The sequence below is a fragment of the Camelus ferus genome, chromosome 12, assembly GCF_009834535.1.
Source record: "Camelus ferus isolate YT-003-E chromosome 12, BCGSAC_Cfer_1.0, whole genome shotgun sequence".
In the NCBI taxonomy this organism is placed as follows: Eukaryota; Metazoa; Chordata; class Mammalia; order Artiodactyla; family Camelidae; genus Camelus; species Camelus ferus.
In genome coordinates this window covers 34,482,985-34,503,072 of record NC_045707.1, presented here as the reverse complement: position 1 = coordinate 34,503,072, position 20,088 = coordinate 34,482,985, and the positions used below count along the sequence as shown (strand labels likewise).

Below are 20,088 nucleotides of genomic sequence, written 5' to 3'. Positions count from 1 at the left end.
AGTAGACAAAACAGACAAAATAAACCTTCCTGAAATCTTAAGAGTATGGTTCTCTGACCATAACACAATTAAGTTTGAAACCGGTAAAAATAAAAATAAAACATAGACATCCACATAATCTGAAATATTTGAAAACTGCTTCTAAATAACCCATGGATCAAAGAAAAATCACAACAGAGATTAAAAATATTTCAAACTAATAATGAAAATACCAAAATTTACTTAGAATATATACCTTTAAATGTTTAAGAATTAGGAAGGACAAAAGTGAGTGGAAAGAAAAATAATGAGAAGAATTCAGTGAAATAAAGCAACAAACAGGGAAAATTAAAAAACCCTAAAGTCAGTTGTTTGGTAAAATTAGTAAAGTTGGTAAATCCCTGATTGAATGAATTGAGGGGAAAAAGGAGAGAGAGAAAACACAAGTTACCAAAATCAGGATTAAAAGAAGGGGATATTCACTGATGACAATTGTTCAGGTAGAATATCCCAAGGAATCAACAAAAAGTACTGTAATAATAATGAGATACTATGGCTCATGGTTAAAAGATTCAGTATTGTTAAGATGTGATTCTCTTTAAATATTTCTATAGCTTCAACACAATCTCAATCAAATTTGAGCAAGCTTATTTTTAAGAATAGAAATTAACAAACTGAATCTAAAATTTACAGAGAGTTCTGGTCAAGATGGCGGAGTTGTAGGACCATGAGCTCGCTGCTCCTTGGGACTACAACAAAACCACAACTGAATGCTAAACAACCATCAAAAAAAGACTGGAACCTAGCAAAAAAGATCTGCAACTGGAAACAAAGAAGGAACCACAGCAGGATGGTAGGAAGGGCGTGCTCACGATATAATTGGGCCCCATACCAACCCCCTACCTCCCCGGTCAGTGACCCACAAGCTGAAGATCTGTTAAGTCACAGAGGCCCTCCCACAGGAGTGAGAGCTCTAAGCCCCATGTGAGGCTCCGCAGCTCAGGTCCCGGCATTGGGAAGAGGAGACCCCAGGACAACTGGTTTTGAAGGCCAGGGGGGGCTTGGCTCTGGGAGCCTCACAGGACTAGGGGAAATGGAGACTCTATTCGCTTGGGAAGCATACATGGAAACTCATGTGCACCAGGTCCAAGGGTAGAAGCAATGATTTCATAGGAACCTGGGCCAGACCTGCCTGCTGGATTTGGAGGGTCACCTGGGGATGTGGGGCACAGCTACAGCTCACTCAGGGGACATAAAAGCTGGTGGCGGACATTTGGGAGTGTTAATCTACAGGAGCTTACCTGGAAGCTGACATCTTGATTGGATCATTAGCACCAAGTCCTAGCCCCACCTGTAGGGAAGCCTCAGGCCAAACAATGTACAGGGTGGGAACACAGCCACACCCATCACCTGACTTCCTAAGCCACAAAGGCCTCTAGACACAGCCCTACCCACCAGAGGTCCAGGACCAAGCTTCATCCAGCAGTGGGCAGGCACTGGCTCCTCCTGCCAGGAAACCTGCACAAGCTTCTAGTCCAGCTTCATCCACTGGGGCAGATACTAGAAATAAGAAAACAATAATCCCAAAGCCTGTGGAAGGAATCCACAAACATACAGAAAGATGATATGAGGCAGCAAAGGAATATCTCCCAGGGTACAAGATAAAATCCCAGAAGAAGAAATAAGTGAGGAGGAGATAGGTAATTTATCTGAGAGTTTAAACTAATGATGGCCAAGATGTTCACAGAACTCAAGAGGAGTACAGATGCACAGAGTGAAGTTTTTAGCAAAGAGTTGGAAAATATAAAGAATACCCAAACAGAGTTGAAGAATAGAATCACTGAAATGAACAATACACTAGAAGGAACCAAGAATAGACTAAATGACGCAGAAGAACGGATCAGTGAGCTAGAAGACAGATTAGTGGAAATCACTACTTCAGAACTGAAAAAAGAATAAAAAGGAATGAAGATCGTTTAAGAGAACTCCGGGACAAAATAAAGCGCTCTAATATTGCATTATAGGGGTCAAGAAAGAGGAGAAAGGACCTGAGAAAATTTTTGGAGAGATAATAGCCAAAAACTTCCCCAACTTGGGAAAGGAAACAGTTACCCAAGTCCTGGAAGCGCAGAGAGTACCACACAGAATCAACCCAAAGAGGAATACACCAAGGCACACAGCCATTAAATTGACAACAATTAAGGATAAGGAGAAAATATTAAAATTAGCAAGAGAAAAGCGACGAATAACATACAAGGGAACTCCCATAAGTTTATCAGCTGATTTTTCAGCAGAAACTCTGCAGGCCAGAAGGGAGTGGCACAATATATTTAAAGTGATGCAAAGGGGAAACTTACAACCAGGAATACTCTATCCAGCAAGGCTCTTGTTCAGATTTGATAGAGAAATCAAAAGCTTCACAGATAAACAAAAGCTGCAAGATTTCAGCACCACCAAACCAGCTTTACAACAAATGTTAAAGGAACTTTTCTAGTCATCAAACTACAAGAAAAGAGAACAAAAAGAAGAAAGAGAAAAAAAAAAGAGAGACCTACAAAAGATTGCTTTGGCTGTTCAGGGTGTTTTGTGGTTCCTTACAAATTTTGGAATTGTCTGTTCTAGTTCTATGAGGAATGTTGTGAGTATTTTGATGGGGGTTGTGCTGGATCAGTGGATTGCTTTGGGTAGTCTGACCATTTTGGTAATGTTGATTCTTCCAATCCAAGAGCACAGGAAATCTTTCCATTTCTTTGTGTCATTTTGGTTTTCAGAGTATAGGTAACCTTGGTTAAGTTTGTTTCTAGATATTTTGTTGTTTCTGATGTAATGGAAATGTCTCAGCCAGTTATAAAATTCTGGTTTCTGAAGTGAAAAAAAAAAGTGAATGAAGGAATGCAAATGGCAAAATATCCTTTCTTATGGGTGAGTTGTATTCCATCACATATGTATATATGCTGCATCTCCATTATCTATTCAACTACTGATGTGCACTTAGGATGCTTCCATATCTTGGCAATTATAAATAATGTTGCTGTTAATATCAGGGTGCATGTATCTTTTTGAATTAATTCTTATTTTGTGGTTGGCTTTATTCCTTTGATAACTATGTAAGTTCAAAAAGCTAAAGCTCTAAACGTTCTTAAAAACAATGAACAGTACATATATGTAAATTAAAAACTATATGTACAGTAAAAAAAAAGATCTATCAAGCCATGAAAGACATAGAAGAAACTTAAAAGACATATTACTAAATGAAAGAACCCAGTCTGAAAAGGCTACAAACTGTACGATTCTAACCAAATGACATTCCGGAAAAGGCACAGCTACAGAAACAATAAAAAGATAGTGGTTTCCAGGGGTTTGGGGAGAGGGAGGGAGGAATGAATAGATGGAGCATAAGGGATTTTAGGGCAATGAAAATTTTCTGTAGGATACAATGGTGGTGGCTACATGTCATTATGCATTTGTCAAAACCCATAGAATGAACAACATTAAGAGTGAACCCTAATGTAAACTATTGATTTTGGTTGATAATAATGTGCCCACGTTAGTTCATCGATTGTACCAAATATGCCACACTGATTGAGGGATGTTCAGGGTGGGGGGGTATATGTGTGAGTGGGGAGGGCTATGTGCGAACTCTGTATTTTCCACTCAATTGTGAACCTGACACTGCTCTAAAAGAAGAGTCTATTAAAAAGAAATTTACATGGAAATGCAACAGAAATTAAAAAATCAAAATACTTGTAGAAAAAAAAGAATGAAGCTAGAGAACTTACATTACCTTATTTTCAGACTTCTATAGGCCTACACCAGAGTTTCTAAACCAAGGGTGATTTTTGCTCTTTAACAGACATTTAACAATGTCTGGAGACACTTCTGGTTGTCACTACTAGAGGATGAAGGAATGCTTCTGGCAAAAATAGAAACTGCTCAATATCCAATAATACATAAAATACACAGGATAGCTCCCCACAGCAAAGAATTATCTGGCCCCAAAACTCCACAAGACTGAAAAAGCTTGAGCTATGCTAATAGAATAGTGTGGTACTGGCATTAGAACAGACAAATATATCAGTGGAGCAGATTAGAGTCTAGAAATAGACTCACACTTCTATAATCAACTGATTTTTGACAAAGATGCCAAAGCAATTCAGTAGGGAAAGGAAAATGTTTTCAATAAATGATGCTTCAACAACTGGACAGCCAAATGGGGGGAAAAAAAAACAATTCCTACTCCATAAAAATTAATTCAAGATAGAAGAGAGGACTAAGTAAAAGTTGAAACTATAAAGCTTTTAGAGGAAAACACAGGAAAAAAAATCTTTGCAACCTAAACTAAGATTTCTTATAACACAGAAAGCAATAACCATAAAACGAAAGTTGAAATTAATTTATAAATTAAATCAAACTAAACTAAATTTAAAAATAAAAACTTAAAACTTATCAATTTGGGAGAAAATCCCTATAAAACACATGTATCATATGATATCACTTAATATGTAGAATCTAAAAAAAAAGACACATGAACTTATTTATAAAAGAGAAAGAGACTCATAGACATAGAGATCAAACTTATGGTTACCAGGGGGAAAGGGAGTGGAAGGGATAAACTGGGAGTTCAAGATTTGCAAATACTAACTACTACTGTATATAAAATAGACAAGTTTATACTGTAGAGCACAAGGAACTATATTCAATATCATGTAGTAACCTATAATGAAAAAGAATATGAAAAGGAGTATGTATATGTATGAAACATTATGCTGTACACCAGAAGTTAATATATTGTAAACTGACTATACTTCAATTAAAAAAAGAAAAAATCAGGTCTAAAAAAAAAAAAAAGTGTCAAAGGACCTATATCCAGAATATATTATATTATAACTCTTATAATTTGGTAACAAAAGGACAAACTTGATTTTAAAAACTGGGAAAAGTCCACAAAAAAATTAAGTTAGAATACTCTCTCACACCATACACAGAAATAAACTCAAAATGGCTTAAAGGCTTAAACATAAGACAAGACACAATAAATCTCCTAGAAGAAAACCTAGGCAAACATTACCTGACATACATCTCAGCAATGTTCTCCTAGGGCAGTCTACCCAATCAACAGAAATAAAAGCAAAAATAAACAAATAGGACCTAATTAAAGTTAGAAGCTTTTGCACAGCAAAGGAAACCATAAGCCAAACAAAAATATAACCTATGGAATGGGAGAAAATATTCGCAAAAGATGAGACTTACGAGGGCTTAATTTCCAGAATATATAAACAATTCATACACTTAGTAAGAAAAAGAAAAACCCAATCCAAAAATGGACAGAAGATCTAAACAAGCAATTCTCCAATAAAGACATACAAATGGCCAATAGGCACATGAAAAAATGCTCAATATTGCTTTATCAAGAGAAATGCAAATCACAACTACAATGAGGTGTCACCTCACACCAGTCAGAATGGCCATCATTCAAAAGTCCACAAACGATAAATGCTGGAGAGTGTATAGAGAAATGGAACTCTCCTACACTGCTGGTGGGAATGTAGTATGGTGCAGCCATTGTGGAAAACAGTATGGAGATTCCTCAAAAGACTAAAAATAGATTTACTATATGATCCAGCAATCCCACTCCTGGGCATACACCCAGAGGGAACCTTAATTCAAAAAGAAACTTGCACCCCAATGTTCATAGCAGCACTATTTACAACAGCCAAGACATGGAAACAACCTAAATGTCCACTGACAGATGACTGGATAAAGAAGTTGTGGTATATTTATACAATGGAATACTACTCAGCCATAAAAAAGATGTCATTTGCAGCAACATGGATGGACCTGGAGAATCTCATTCTAAGTGAAGTAAGCCAGAAAGAGAAAGAAAAATACCATACGTTATCACTCATATGTGGAATCTAAAAAAAAAAGACAAATGAACTTATTCACAAAACAGAAACAGACTCACAGACATAGAAAACAAATCTATGGTTACCAGAGGGGAAGGGGATGGAAAGGGATAAACTGGGGGAGTTCGAAATTTGCAGATACTGACTGGTGCATATAAAACAGATAAACAAGTTTATACTGTATAGCACAGGGAACTATATTTGACATCTTGTAGTAGCTTACGGTGAAAAAGAATATGAAAATGAATATATGTATATTCATATATGACTGAAGCATTGTGCTGTACACCAGAAATTGACACACTGTAAACTGACATACTTCAATAAAAAAAAGATTTAAAAAAAAAAGGATGCCCATGATCATTAAATAAATAAATGGCCAATAAACAAACAAAATAGCATTAGACATCATTAGTCATCAGGGAAATGTAAATTAAAACTACACCGATACACCGACTGGAACAGCTAGAACTACAGAGTGGTAACCAACTATTGATGATAACGTGGAACAACTGGTACTTTCATGTAAAATGGTACAAATACTTTGGGAAACAATTTCACAATTTCTTAAAAATCTAAATGGACAAAAGCAATTTCACTCTTCCATAAGAAATAAAGACACATGTCCTGAGAAGAGTTTATACAAGAATGTTCGTTGTATCTTCACAGTAACCAAATCCTAGAAAAATATCATTGTGCTATTACACGCAACTACTGAACAATTACTAATTAGTAATAAAAAATAATGAAACACTAATAGACCCAACATAAAACTAATTTAAGGTGAACAAGGTTGACCTTAAGTAGGAAAGTTGTGAGGTAAGGATACAATTTTATCTTTTTCAAATGGTTATCCAGTTTTTCAAAAAAAAGGTCCAACTTTTCTCATAATGACACTATCTTCATCATATACTTTCCATTCTACTTTACTCTACTGTTCTATTAATGCCTTAATATCTTACTGCTTTGATTAGATAAGCACGCTAGTATGTTTTCTTATCTTGTAGGGCTAACCAAAACGTCCAACTCTAGCAAGTTTCAGGGTTTTCATGGCTATCCTGAGCAAAGATCTGTCCCCCTTATCCCTCCCACCAAAATACAGAATCAACTTGTGTAGCTTGTGGGAAAAAACTTACTGATTTTTAGAAATAAGTTAGCATTAAATTAACCTGGAAGAGAACTGACAATCTTGTTGAGTTATCCTATCCAAAGACACGGGATGTCTTTCCATTTGTTCTAGTACATTCGTTTCCAAGTACATGTGTGTTACTGGTCAAGAGTATTTTAAAGTTTTCCTTCTGTAAGTTGTAAAAAATTGTAACCTTACCTTAAACCATACAATATCGTCACCCAAGGTCACCATTGTAACATTTCTTGTTACATTTATTCCTAGGCATTTTGTCATTCTGTTGCTTTAATAAATGGACATTTGCTTCCATATCTTTCAACTGGTTATTATTTGCTTATGTGAAAGCTACTGATTTTTCCATTAATTTTATAGCCTGTTCCTTCACTGGATTATTACTTACATTAATTATTTTCCTCGATTGACTTGGTTTTTCCATCTATCTTTTAAAATTCTTTTGTGTCTAAAATTTCCTCCCTTGCCTTATAGTAGCTAATACCTTCAAAAAAAATGTAATGGAGATAGAGACACATCCTTGTTCCTAACTTCAGGGTGACAGTAGCTGGTAATTTACTGGCTTTTGGGTTGAGGTATGAGTATCTGTTTGTATACTTTTTTTAAAAAAGGTCCTTATTGATTCCTTGTTACTAAATGTTTTACTGAAATATATGATGAATTTACTTTAGTGAGAGACATAAAGCATCCTTGACCTATTTTTCACTCTAATGACACATTAATTATGATGCTGGTTTTTGGAAGGTGTTTCACTTCTGATTTTTTTAAATCAATAATCAAAGTTGAATCTTATCAGTGCCTTGACAACTAACCAGATAGTTTTTTTCCTCTGATCTATTAACATGATGAAATAAAAATATTAATAAAGCACATAAAATTAAACTGCTCCTATATTCTTGGGATGAACCTTACTTGGTCAAGGTATGTTACACTTAATATATTGTTGGACTTTATTTTGAACATTTAAATGAAACTGGTCCATAGCTTTCTTTTTTTAGTGTTATCTATAGTCAGGATTTATTATCAGCATTTGGTTTAAATAAAAGACTGGAAGTTTTCACACCGTATGTTCTGAAATAGTACTAGAACTATCTGTACTGGAATTATCTGTCCTTTGAGGTTTCAAAGACTTGTATGAAAGATGTCTAGACATGAGTTTCTTTCAGGTGATGAGTTCTGTAATAAATCTTCCAATTTCTTGATAAGGCTACTGAATAATTTGTGTTGGGATTTTCCCTCCTCCAAGAATCAGTTCTTGGGTTTTATCTCCTAATATATTACTTCTGTTCATATCTTAATTCCTGTCGTATTTTTCCTGAATATATGTCACTTTCCTCTCCACCCATTAAATTTTAAGTATAAAAGATCATCGAAAGATCAAAAGGTCACATTCCTAACAAGTAAAGATTCAAAGTTAAGTGAATAAAGCTTTGTGTACCTCTTTCTAGGACAAAGCCTACTTTCAATCATCATTCTTAAAGGCTGACAATTGTTCAGCATATATTTTGAACAAAACAACTTTGTTTATTAACAAGCATATGGCAAAAGAAAGAATTAAAAAATGAAAAATAATGATTTAAGTAAAACCAGACTCACTTTCATTATTCAGCAACTCCTTTAGGACCTGTTTTATTTTAAACTTGCAAATGTCCCAAGTTAAAGAAAGTTGTACTACCAGTCTAGAAATTCTAGCTGACCAATGATTTCTCACTTTTGCCTGTTTTTTACAGCAGGTACATAAAACCTTAGCCTAAAATAAATTTCAAATCTTTACAAGAAAATCCAACAAAGGTACTAAGACAATGCTTTACTTAAGCTGATATCAAACATTATATGCCATACAAAATGACATAAAATTTCAGAATCTAATTTTCATATGAAACCAAAGATTATACTATTAACTTAGTATGTAAATTGTTCAGGGCTTCTAATATTTGGTATGCATAAATTAAACAGATGCATTAATACAATTTACCAAAAACTCAAATTCTGTACCTTATTACTAATCCTGAGTCCAACTGTCAATATCATGCCTAACAAGATACTCTCAATGTACTGTACACACAAAGATAACTGGAATTCTCAATTTTTAGGTAAGATTCTTTATAACTACTGTACCATCCATGTTGATTTAATTATGGTTTTAATTACAGCTGCTATCCTTTATTAAGTCTTCTTATCTTTTATTTTCCTTGTCATTATTTTTTACTTCCCTTGTCATTGGTTCTTAAATATCTCCCCCACTGGAATAGAGAGATGGATAGTAAGTAGGCCTTTTAACCTAGCTAAAAAGCCTGGCCAAATGAATAAGAGAACTGCTTTTTCTGGAGTTTCCTGTATGTACTTCAAAAGAATTAAAATAACATGAAGGCCACATCTAGCCAATACAGAAACTACATATAAGGAAATGTGTCTCATGTACCAAGTACAAACACTAAACAATCACCAATCACTTACATATTCTAAAGGAAAATTCCAGAAAAACATACTACAAGATTATAATAATTTACCAATTATTACACTGAGTTTTTTAAAAGGAAATGGGAGCTGTGAAAAGCAATCAAAAAACAACTTACCATTTGACAGCTAAATTCTGTACCTCTCCATTTTTATCTTCCAGTAACTTCAAAATCATTTTTACTACCTTCCTTTCGCTATCATCATCCAACTTGATGGAATCTTTCTGCAGTTCTGTCATCAAATCATTTGTAGCCATAAACCTATCAAAAAAATTAAAATATGTTGGTAATGAAATTTTTTAAGCATTAATAAAAAAGATCATAGTTTTCAAACCCAATGCTATTACTCATATCTAAGTCCTGATCTACTCTTACAAGGTATCATTGACCACAACTATTTTTCCCCAGGTTAGTCTTGATTTCAAATTTACTGACAGGACCTACAGCGAATGCTCTTTCATTCTAAGTTGGGCCCTGAACAACACAGGGGTTTTGGAGGTGTCACGAACCTCCCCTGAAAAAAATCCATGTATAACTTTCCAGCATCATCCATATCTGCAGTTTTGCATTTGTGAATTCAACCTGCTATAGATCATATAGTATTTTTATTGAAATTTTTTTTTCAATTTTTATTGAAAAAAATTCCCACAGTGTTCAAACCCATCATTTAGGGATCAACTGTAATTACATCACTGCATCTAGGAAAAGAAAAGCTCCTCTTTACTTTTTCTCTGCATGTGATTTGAATTATATCTAAGAAGCTTTTAACTAACATTAAGAATTACCTTCCTGTGTAATATTTTGTGTTGGATTGGGGGTCACATATTACAAATTACTGGTAACTTCCCAAATGCAAATTCTCACCTCCACCCCAAAGCCCACCACCAGTATCAGGTGTACGTTCAAAATGATGAAGAGGTGATTCCAGAAAGTTGTTCCACCTGACATCCAGCCCCCACTCCTTAAGAACCTTTGCCAAAGGAAGGCCAGACAAAAACTCCATTATGATCAGCTGTCTAATCTCAGCTTTAAATGAAAAGGATGAACAGAAGATGAAAATAAGGTAAATAATTTTTTTCTCTCAGATTTTTTTCTCATATACCTCACCAGAAAATTCATTTTAAAAATAAATTTCTTAGAATATTAGATAATTACATCGAAATAAAGCTCCAAAACCTGTTTAAAAGCCAAATGAATTCTCCTTAGAATTCCTGGCTCCCCTCCAGCTATTGAAATAATCTAACCAAAATAACGGCTACTTAAATTAATGCCTTTCTCTTCTATTTGAACCAGATCCAGTTTGGGTAAAACTTTAACAGTCATGTTACATACAGAAACGTCAAAATCCACATTTAAATCAATCTTAGAACACAACTATTGGAGCTGAAATGATAAACAGCTGATAGTCTGGCAATGTAGGCAATAAACTATGTAGTAAGGATTGGCAGAACAACTTACTAATTTAGCAATCCATTACTTGTAATTTTAAGGTGAACTCCAGTAACTAGTATGTTCATTTAATACTGATTTGATAAAGTTTAAACTACACACAAGTACAATTCTTATCAAGTTTTGTTAAACTGCTTATAAAGAAAAGCATATGTTCAAATTGATAAGATAAATTAAGCATGTGCCTTTTTAAAATTAACAGTTCTAACTGGAAGCTCCTCCCCATTTTATATGATGACAAAATGAAATTAAAACCACAGAATATTCCAGACAGTTTAAAAATAAAACCCACAAAACTGAAAAGAATGCTAATGCAGGCACTTCTACACACAAAGCATGGAAAGTACCTTAACTGTTTTGCTTAGATAAAATCCATAATATAACCATACTACTTAGGATCTCTAAGGACCCCTGAAATGTTAGTCATCTAGTTGAAGAGAAAACACACTGAGCATCAATTTAAATTTTAAAAAAAGCATATAATCCCAACATAAAAAAGTTACTTTATGGTTCTGAAGAAATTCTACTGATGTACAGATTTCTTCCTTTATTTACCATTTATTAATTCACTGCCTGTTATGCTACAAAGGCTGGACTATGAGCAAAAGACAGATAAAAGGTAAGTAAGCCTTGGCTCCTAACCTCAAGAGAGATTATATTCTAACAAAGAAGTCTATCAATTTTCAAAAATCTATACTTAACGGTTAGATTTTTAAAAAGTTGAAATGAGCACCTGCAAAATTAGCAATAGAGAGTATTTTTATAAACCAAAAAAACTAGATTGAGATAGTAGGAGGTTATAAGAGTTACTTTTTAATTGTGACTCTGAAGCCAGAAAGTTCTGAGAATTTCTTCCTTCTCTTAATTTGTTTAAAAATTTGCACTATAAATCTTATAAGGAAGTTGTCTGACCAGTTTGAAAGCCGTCCATGGCAGATTCAAAAGCCAATTTGTAAAATGGCTCTTAAGCATGTAATGTTTTAGGAATAGTACCAAGGGCCGTGATGATGCAGACTCAGTCCCTTCTTCTTAGCTTTTTCATCTAACAAGGCTGACAGACAGGTAAAGGACAAATCTCAAGCAAATTTTTTAAAATACTCAAGGTGTTTGGCAATGATCATATCAAAGAACTGATGGTTAGTTTGGATCTCAAAAGATTAATAGGGGTTTGCACAGGGAAAGCTGGTTTGGGATATTAAATTTATATGTGTGCATGGAGGTGGTGGTACGGACCATAATACCCCAGAGTGAAGGACTAAGGAGCAGTTCAGTGTGTCTGAGTCATAAGGAAATAGAAACCTAACAGGAAAATGGAAATGTAGGCTGAGGTCAAGATGAGAAAGGCTGTATTTACTCACTACTATGTAGTGAAAACCTTTTATTTATAAGGTACTGTACTAGGTGCTATGGACACAAGGACTGGCAAAGCAAATATGGTTGGTTCCTACTATCTTCAAGCTTACTTAACAGTCAAATAAAGGCATACTGATTTTTAAAAACTACATGAGTATTTACATACATGAGATAAATGCTATGAAGAAAAAGAATGTGTCACAAAGACAAGACAATGTTATAACAAAGTAATCTGACCTAGACTGGAATGGAAGTTGTGTATCGTGCAAGGGTTGAAAGATTAAAAAGATTTGTAGATCTTAGTAGGATTTTTAAAAATCTCTTTAGTCTTTCTTCTCAAAGCGATGGGAAGCTACTGAAAGGCATTTGGCATAGAGATGGGGAGTAAATGGAATGATCAGATTTACATTTCAGAAGTGATACTCCAGCTACACTGCGGAATACAGTTTGGAGAGAACCAGACTTCACTTAGCAGACTGAATGGAGAACAATAAGGAGAGCTATTGCAGCAGTCTAAGTGAGAAAGAAATGATGGTAGCTATAAGTAAGGTTAGGGTTAGGACAGTCAAACGAGATGGAAAAACGGACATACAGTCAATTCTCATTATTAACAGAGTAAAATTTTTTGTAACCCCCAAAATCAATTCTCCAGTGCTTTCATGTAATTTACAGACATGTGAAGAACGATGAAACATTTGAATTATCCAATGTACACATTACACACACACTCCCAACTGATGGTACACAAGATGATGCTCTGCCTTGTTCCAGCTCTCATACTGTAAACAAGCATCCTCTTCCCAGTCTACCTGGTGCCACTTTCTTTTTTTTGCACGTTTGTGCTATTTGTTGGTAATTTTGCTGTTTAAAATGACCACCAAGTGTCGTACTGAAATGCTACCTAGTGTTCCTGAATACAAGAAGGCTGTGACATGTCTTCCAGAAACACAAGGTAGATAAGCTTTGCTCATGCATGAGGTATAGTACCATTGGCTGTGAGTTCAATGCTAATGAAACATATATTAAATTGGTGTCTTTAAACAGAAACGCATAAAACAAGGTTCTGAACTGATCAACTGAAAAAAATACTGTGACTAGAGGCTGACAGGAACCTAACCCTGTATTTCCCTCACAATCAGTATTGCTAATTCAATGTTCGTTGCAAATTTATAGAAAGTACTGTGAATAAGCATCAACCCTATCTGAGATTTACAAGGGTAAAATTAATAGGTCTTTGAAATGGATTAGATACGGGGATGGTAAGGGATGAGTTAGGAAATGAACAAAGGAGTAGGAGGGAAACCACAGGACTTGGGTGTTAGTAGGTACGCATCCTGTTCAGAATCTTAATGTTACTGAACAACCACTGCCACACATCAGTTCAACCACTCATCTTATAACAGAGGAAGAAAGGATTAACAAGCTAGCTTGGTTCAACTACAGACTATACTAAATGGTCACTCCTTTGATCCTAATCAACAAAATTCCAGCAAAAGAGAAGATGTCAACATCAGGAATTAGTGCCCAGCAGCCTAACTTTGTCTGCCCTTGGCCAAAAGTGAGGACTAGAGCTGACCTAGCAGCCCCTGCATCCCAGGAACATACCTAAACCTCATGTTAACATCCAAATGAATAATCCAAACTGATCTGATGCTTACAGTGAAAGCACATTGTTTTCCTGGACATAAACATACAGAACATCCACTTCAGACAAGTTCACTTAGCAACACAAAATACCAAATACCCTCTAACTAAATGAGTGACTGCTATTTCTTTACTGATTTTAGCTTTTCCTCTGCTTTAGCATGCCCTTCTTATAACATTTTATAAGATGTCAAATGATAGAAATGCCTCCACTTTCTGACAACACTCAATCTAAAGCAAACCTCTGCTTCCTTAGACCCTTCCCAAAATTATCCAAGTAAGTCCTAACATCCTCTTACTGAGACATCCCACAGTGTGTTCTCCCTCAATATAATGGTAAACCCAACCTGTGTGAGGGATATCTATACGTGTAAGAGAATTTCAAGAAGGAAAAAAATGATAAACAGTGCTTACATTACATACCAAATAAATGAGCAAAGAAAATACCCACTAAATTAGTTACCTGGAGATTGTTAGGGATCTGAAGGAGAGTAATTTCAGTGAGCTTAGATGGCAACCTCTAAAAAGTTTAGTTTCTCGGTCAGTGGGAATTAGTATGGAAGGCAATGATCAGCTGTGATATTTAGGAAGAAAATTCAAATGGAAGAGTTATCAACAGACTGGATTAAAAAGAGGCCTGAGATGGGGAGACTATTTTGAGAAATACCCATGAGGGAACTAAAGGAAAGAAGGTGGAGAAGGGTGACATCAAGATTTTCCAACTGGGACATTTGGTGGGTTAGTAATGTAACAAGACAAAATAAGACTAAAAAAGCCTTAAGCTGGGAGGGGAGAAGATACATGTTAACTTTCTGACTTCTATGGGAGTCTCAGGTAGATTAACCTACAGGCAGTGCCATGTCATTCATTTATTCAAGTATTTTGCAGGGACCATCGTTAGAAACTGCCAGCCTCTGCAAAAAGTTGTATGCAAGACAGACTGGAACTTACACACTTGGCTTATTTTCCTGGACTGAAAGTTTCCTGAGGGGAGAACTTATTCATCTTTAGTAAATTCAATGTAGAGAAGCAGAAATAATGGTAGCAATAGATGCCTTACTGCACAATGACTGGTTTTCACAATCCTTCTTCTAAAATACAACCACAGTTTTACCCTGTTTCCAACATACATCTAAATGATATGGGCCAAATGCACCACCCAGTGAACCAATTATCTTTCAAAGATCTTGTTCACACCCCACTGCTGTCTCACCTTTTCTCACTTACTCTCTTACTAGAGATATGAATTAACTTGGGACAGTCTACATATTGCTCATGTAAATAAAACTAATTTTTAGTCATCTTTCTTCTTCCCACTTCCTTCAATGAGGCCCTTCCCTCTTCTTTTTCAGTGGTGAGCCCTAATCACTGTTGATAATCAGTTAGCAGTACTCTATCTGTATCCACACACCCCCTCCAAAATACCTAAGTGGGATCATGTAATTTACTGCCATCAACAAAGTACTTAAAAAGTGCTCAGAAATCACCTTTTTAATCTTTACAAATCTATTTCTTCTGATTAAACCTACTTTTCTTCAAGCACAAGCAGACCAGGTAACTTAGCCTCTCCTGTTACATTATTATAAATGCCCACACAGTACTGTTAAAGCTATGGATCTCTAAGGTCCCTTCCAGCTCTGTGATGATTCCATAACAGGCCTGAGATTTTCACCAGCATTTTAGACAGGTTCTAAGAGCAAATGCCTTCCAATAACCAAAACATATAAATTTGGTACCATAAGCCATTATCAAGCTAGGAAATTTTACAGTACAGTAAAGTATTTTAAGATAGTATCAAGTGGTAATTTAAAAAACAGACTGGGTAATAAGGTCCTGGGTTCAATCCCCAGTACCTCCCTTCAAACAATAAATAAATAAATAAATAGATAAACCCAATTATCTCCCCCTTTCAAAAATGAAAATAAAATTTAAAAAAGAATAGACTGGTATACTTTACAATGGTTTCTTGAAGAAACTTCCCCAACCCATACATGCTTTTTTCTTAACTCCAGAACTAAAATCCAATTCAACTAAAACAAGTAACTATTGAGAACACACATGGCCAAGGCACAGAATAGAGTGGAGGATTAAGTTCAGTAAGACAAGGTCTTTATGTGCTCCTATTAGAATTATCTATACCCTCTCCCCCAATGGAGTTTTGCTTAGTGTTTTTTCATACCTGTACCCATTTTCTCTAAGTACAACTTCCAGACCTAGTTCAGATTACTCCTTGAACATGAATCTCTTTGCTTTCATCTTCTCTGCCACTTAAGCCTGAAAACTACATATTGCCCTGTATAATTTTTCTTTACAAGTGTCTTAACCATTCAACATGCATGTAGATAATACTGAGGACAAGCATTAATCTTCAACTTTTGAAGTTCCTCTCAGGGAATTATTTAAAGTTTCTTCTAGTACATAATATTCCATAAACCTAATTTAAGAGGGAACTAAAACTTATGGTCTTACTCCTCATGTCTCCTAGTCAAAATCTTGGAGAGGCAGAATATTGTAGTTAGAGTTCATGCTCTGGGGGTATCTGGAAATCCAGATCTATTACTGTCTACTACTGTCTATCTGGGCAAGTACTTATCTTCAGATCAAAGTTTCCTCAGCTGTAATAGAGATTGCTAGTATTCACTTTAACAGAGTTGTAAGGATAAAGTGAATCAATGTATAAAGTCCACAGGAAGTATTAATATTAACTCTTATGCACAGAGAGATAAGAGAATGGTAAATTTATAAATGAAGCATTCATTTTGCACACGTTAAAGTTTTATTCCGTTATCTACAGAGTCACCTACTTACTGGCACTAAACTATAATATCTTACCTTCAAAGAATACAGAATGCTGAAACATGAAAGAAAAAGGACACCAGGTTTTGAGTTTTCTGCCCAATAAATTAAGCCTACAATTTTAAAAGTTCTATAAAGGGATTGTTTAAAAATGCTGACACTCATATTTTGAAGCCTGCACCCATTTACCTTCTCTTCATTAAAAAACTATGCAGTCATCCAGAGACCTAAAGTTTCAGGCCTATAAGGGACCTTTTGCAACCCATGAATGAGTCTCTCAAAAGTGAAAATTTAATCCCGAACTAAGTAGCCTACCCAAGGTATCACAGATAGTTCACAGTAAAGAATCCTATAGGACTAAAGCTCACATCTTGTGACCAACAAGAAATATTCTCTTTGGAGTCCACCATGAGAAAAATAAACTTTTCTTCCTTTTTGATGTATTGTTTTCTTCTCCCCTTAGCAGAGTGGTAGAGTGGTTTGCATGTTAGATTTTCTATAATGTTAATTATTCTTGTCTTCAAGATCCTTCTAGCACTAGGTATTTTAAAACATGTAACAACTATGATATTCACACCAAAATAAAAAGTAAATAAATTTCTAATGAGAAACTAGAAAGCATCATTTAAAAATAGAATACATGTATTCAAGTACTGAAAATACACAGAAAAATCTCAAAATACTTAACTGTAAATGATCCGTATTTTAATTAATCTCTTAAATGTCAGTAATGTAATATATATAGTGCTTTGGTTTCAAAGACTTATCTCTTACTGGATGGCCTAAGCATATTACAAGTCTTTAAAATAGTTAATTAAAATATCTTAATGATAAATTACTAGAAGTCACTTACTGTTCCTAAACACATTATCATAGTTACCAACTGTATTAGAAATACACCAATATCACACTTTTAGGAGAATAACCAATCCTCCAAGCAATGTTTTGATTTATTCTAGCCCAAATTCGTAGATAATCCTTATCAAGTTCAACAGTGGGTATGGCTTAATATTAGCACATTACTCTTCCATATAATTAAAAAAAAAAAAAAAAAAACCCCAAGCATGTATGTATTATCTTTCCAAGAAATTTAAGAAAGGAAGCTTTAGTCAATAATCACATATGTAGTATTATCATCCGACTTGATTTACTCTAAATATATCCATACACAAGTCTAACTAATGGAACAAAACTGTACTATTATAGGGAAAGTCCTGTCTTTAGACTAAAATTGAATACAATGAGTGAAATTCAGTATTTTTACAAAATGAGCCCAACTGACAGAAACAGGAGGGGGCGGGGGAATTACACCACACACTCTACAGTGCTTACAGATTTTAATGTAAGTTCCAGTCAAATGTTTACGTTCCAGGGGCTTGCACTGGGACCAAACAAAGCTCCAAAGGAAAATAAACAGCATTCTAATTATTTAAAAAACAAACAAAAACTTTTATTTCCCCCAATAATCTTGACTTTGACCCTACAACTACACAAATCTAAAAATACTAAAATACCCAAAATAAACATGTCTCCTCCAAAAAGTGACACTAAAAATCTTTATAATTAGCAAACTGATTTTAAGTTTTAAGTGCAATACTTAAAAACGTCCTAGGTAGCAAAACTTTTTGAAAATGATCTTTGGCTTTGAAGTTACAATCAAAACTCTATTTCATTGCCATTTTAATATGCCAGCGTATCAATTTAATTAGAAATGGTTCTCCTTTCACAAATTGAAAATTCTTTTCCAGTACATGAAGTGTGGGCATGTTTTCAAGTGTTAAAAGTGTATTGTTCATACGAAAGCACCAAATAAGCCCTTCGGCCACAATTCAAATTTAAGACTTCGTACCTTTAAAATGCATACAAAACACAACCAGCAGAGAACAAAACAAGTATCAATAATATAAACAGCTTTTTTAAATCGGGTGCTTATTTTGTGATGGCGACAGGAGGTGGGAAAGAAGGAATGTAACAATTACTGTAGTCCAAAAAAAAAGAGAGAGAAACCAAGATAATCCGTGAAAATATAACATTTCTTCAATACGCATGTTACCACGGTTTGGAACCAAGTCTCCTGCAACAGAACTTCTATACAAACCATATTCACCACCCCCATATTAAAAAACTCCTCCTTTCAGTAAGATCCATTTGCTCGATGTACCTCTTTGTTTATGGTTCAGCAATTCACCTTTCTGGCAGTAATTTTGGATAAAAGGAAATGAGACTGAAACCCCGAGTTCCCGTTTGGGTTTTTACCTGACAACGGAAAATGACAAGAGATGCTGGCGGGAAAACCCTACGAGTCAAGTTTCCACCATCCTGGCTCCCCCTCCTCTTTCTTCCCACCTTCATGAAAAAGATAATCCAAAGAAAAAGTTTATATACAACCCAGTCCCCGAAGAGCTAGAGGATAAAAGCAAATCGTTCAAACTGAACGCACCTAGGCCCACTCACAGCTGCGGGAAAGGAGGCGGCAGCTGGGTCCCTGAGTGGGCAGCAGGAGCTTGGGCGCCGCGAGCACGGCGGCCTAGCGCCTCGGGCAGGCCGGCGGTAGGCCCCACCTCCAGGTCTCCACGCCTAGAGCGACCCCTTTCCCCACCACGGTGCGCGGTCTTGCCCCTTCATGCTACCTGGGGCGGGAAAGTCACTTTCCGGGAGGGACTGCGGTGGGGGCGCTGGGGGACGCAGACCGGGCCTAGGACCCGAGGCGGGCAACGGCCTAAAGAAAAGAATGGGGGGAGGGGGTGAGAAGGTGGACGAGGAAAGGGGCCTGGCGGGACCGGGGAGCAGAGGCTGGGCTGGAGACCTCGGGAAAGCAAAAGAGCCGGTTAAGACCAAAGGGGTGGGGCAAGGCCTGTAAGAGGGCCAGAGACGCGAACGAGGGGCCCCGAGGTGGGCTGAGGGTCGGATTTCGGACTCACCTGAAGTCCTTGTCGCTGGATGTCATTTTTTCCAGCAAATTGGAAATGTGGTACGAGGCGCTCGCCATGTTGACGGCCTCGGTCCCGCCCGCTGGCGCTGCTGGTGCTGCCGCCCGCTGCCGCCGCCGGGGCTCCTCCTCTCGCTCGCGGCGGCTCCCGCTTCCAGGGTCGCAGCGCGACGCAGACACTGACTAGGGAGGCGCCTCGACGGGCTGCCCCCTCCCAGGCGAGACGTGGGCCCGTTCCGGAGGAAGCAGAGGCGACGGGACCGGCCTAACGACGGCGCTGCTCGCTGGAGAACGAGCGCATGGGCAGCGAGGAGTACAGCGGGGCCTCTTCGGGGAGCCAGACACTTCCACTCGGGCCCGTCTCACTCCCACTCCCTCCGCACTCACTCCTACGGGCTAGAGGCCAAAACCCGCCTCCTTCGCTCCGGGGGC

General features: G+C 36.6%; 1 protein-coding gene across 1 annotated transcript in view; it reads right to left on the bottom strand.

Annotated features, from left to right (window-relative positions):
- CAND1 (cullin associated and neddylation dissociated 1) overlaps window positions 1-20,035 on the bottom strand; it is a 43,034-nt gene extending 22,999 nt beyond the window's left edge. Inside the window, exons 1-2 of the mRNA XM_032493359.1 lie at window positions 19,649-20,035; window positions 9,603-9,746 (exon numbers count right to left, since the gene is read on the bottom strand). Coding sequence (XP_032349250.1) covers window positions 9,603-9,746; window positions 19,649-19,716 — 212 coding nt within the window. The 5' untranslated portion in view covers window positions 19,717-20,035. The remainder of the gene's footprint in view (window positions 1-9,602; window positions 9,747-19,648) is intronic.
- Between the last annotated feature and the right edge of the window lie 53 nt (window positions 20,036-20,088).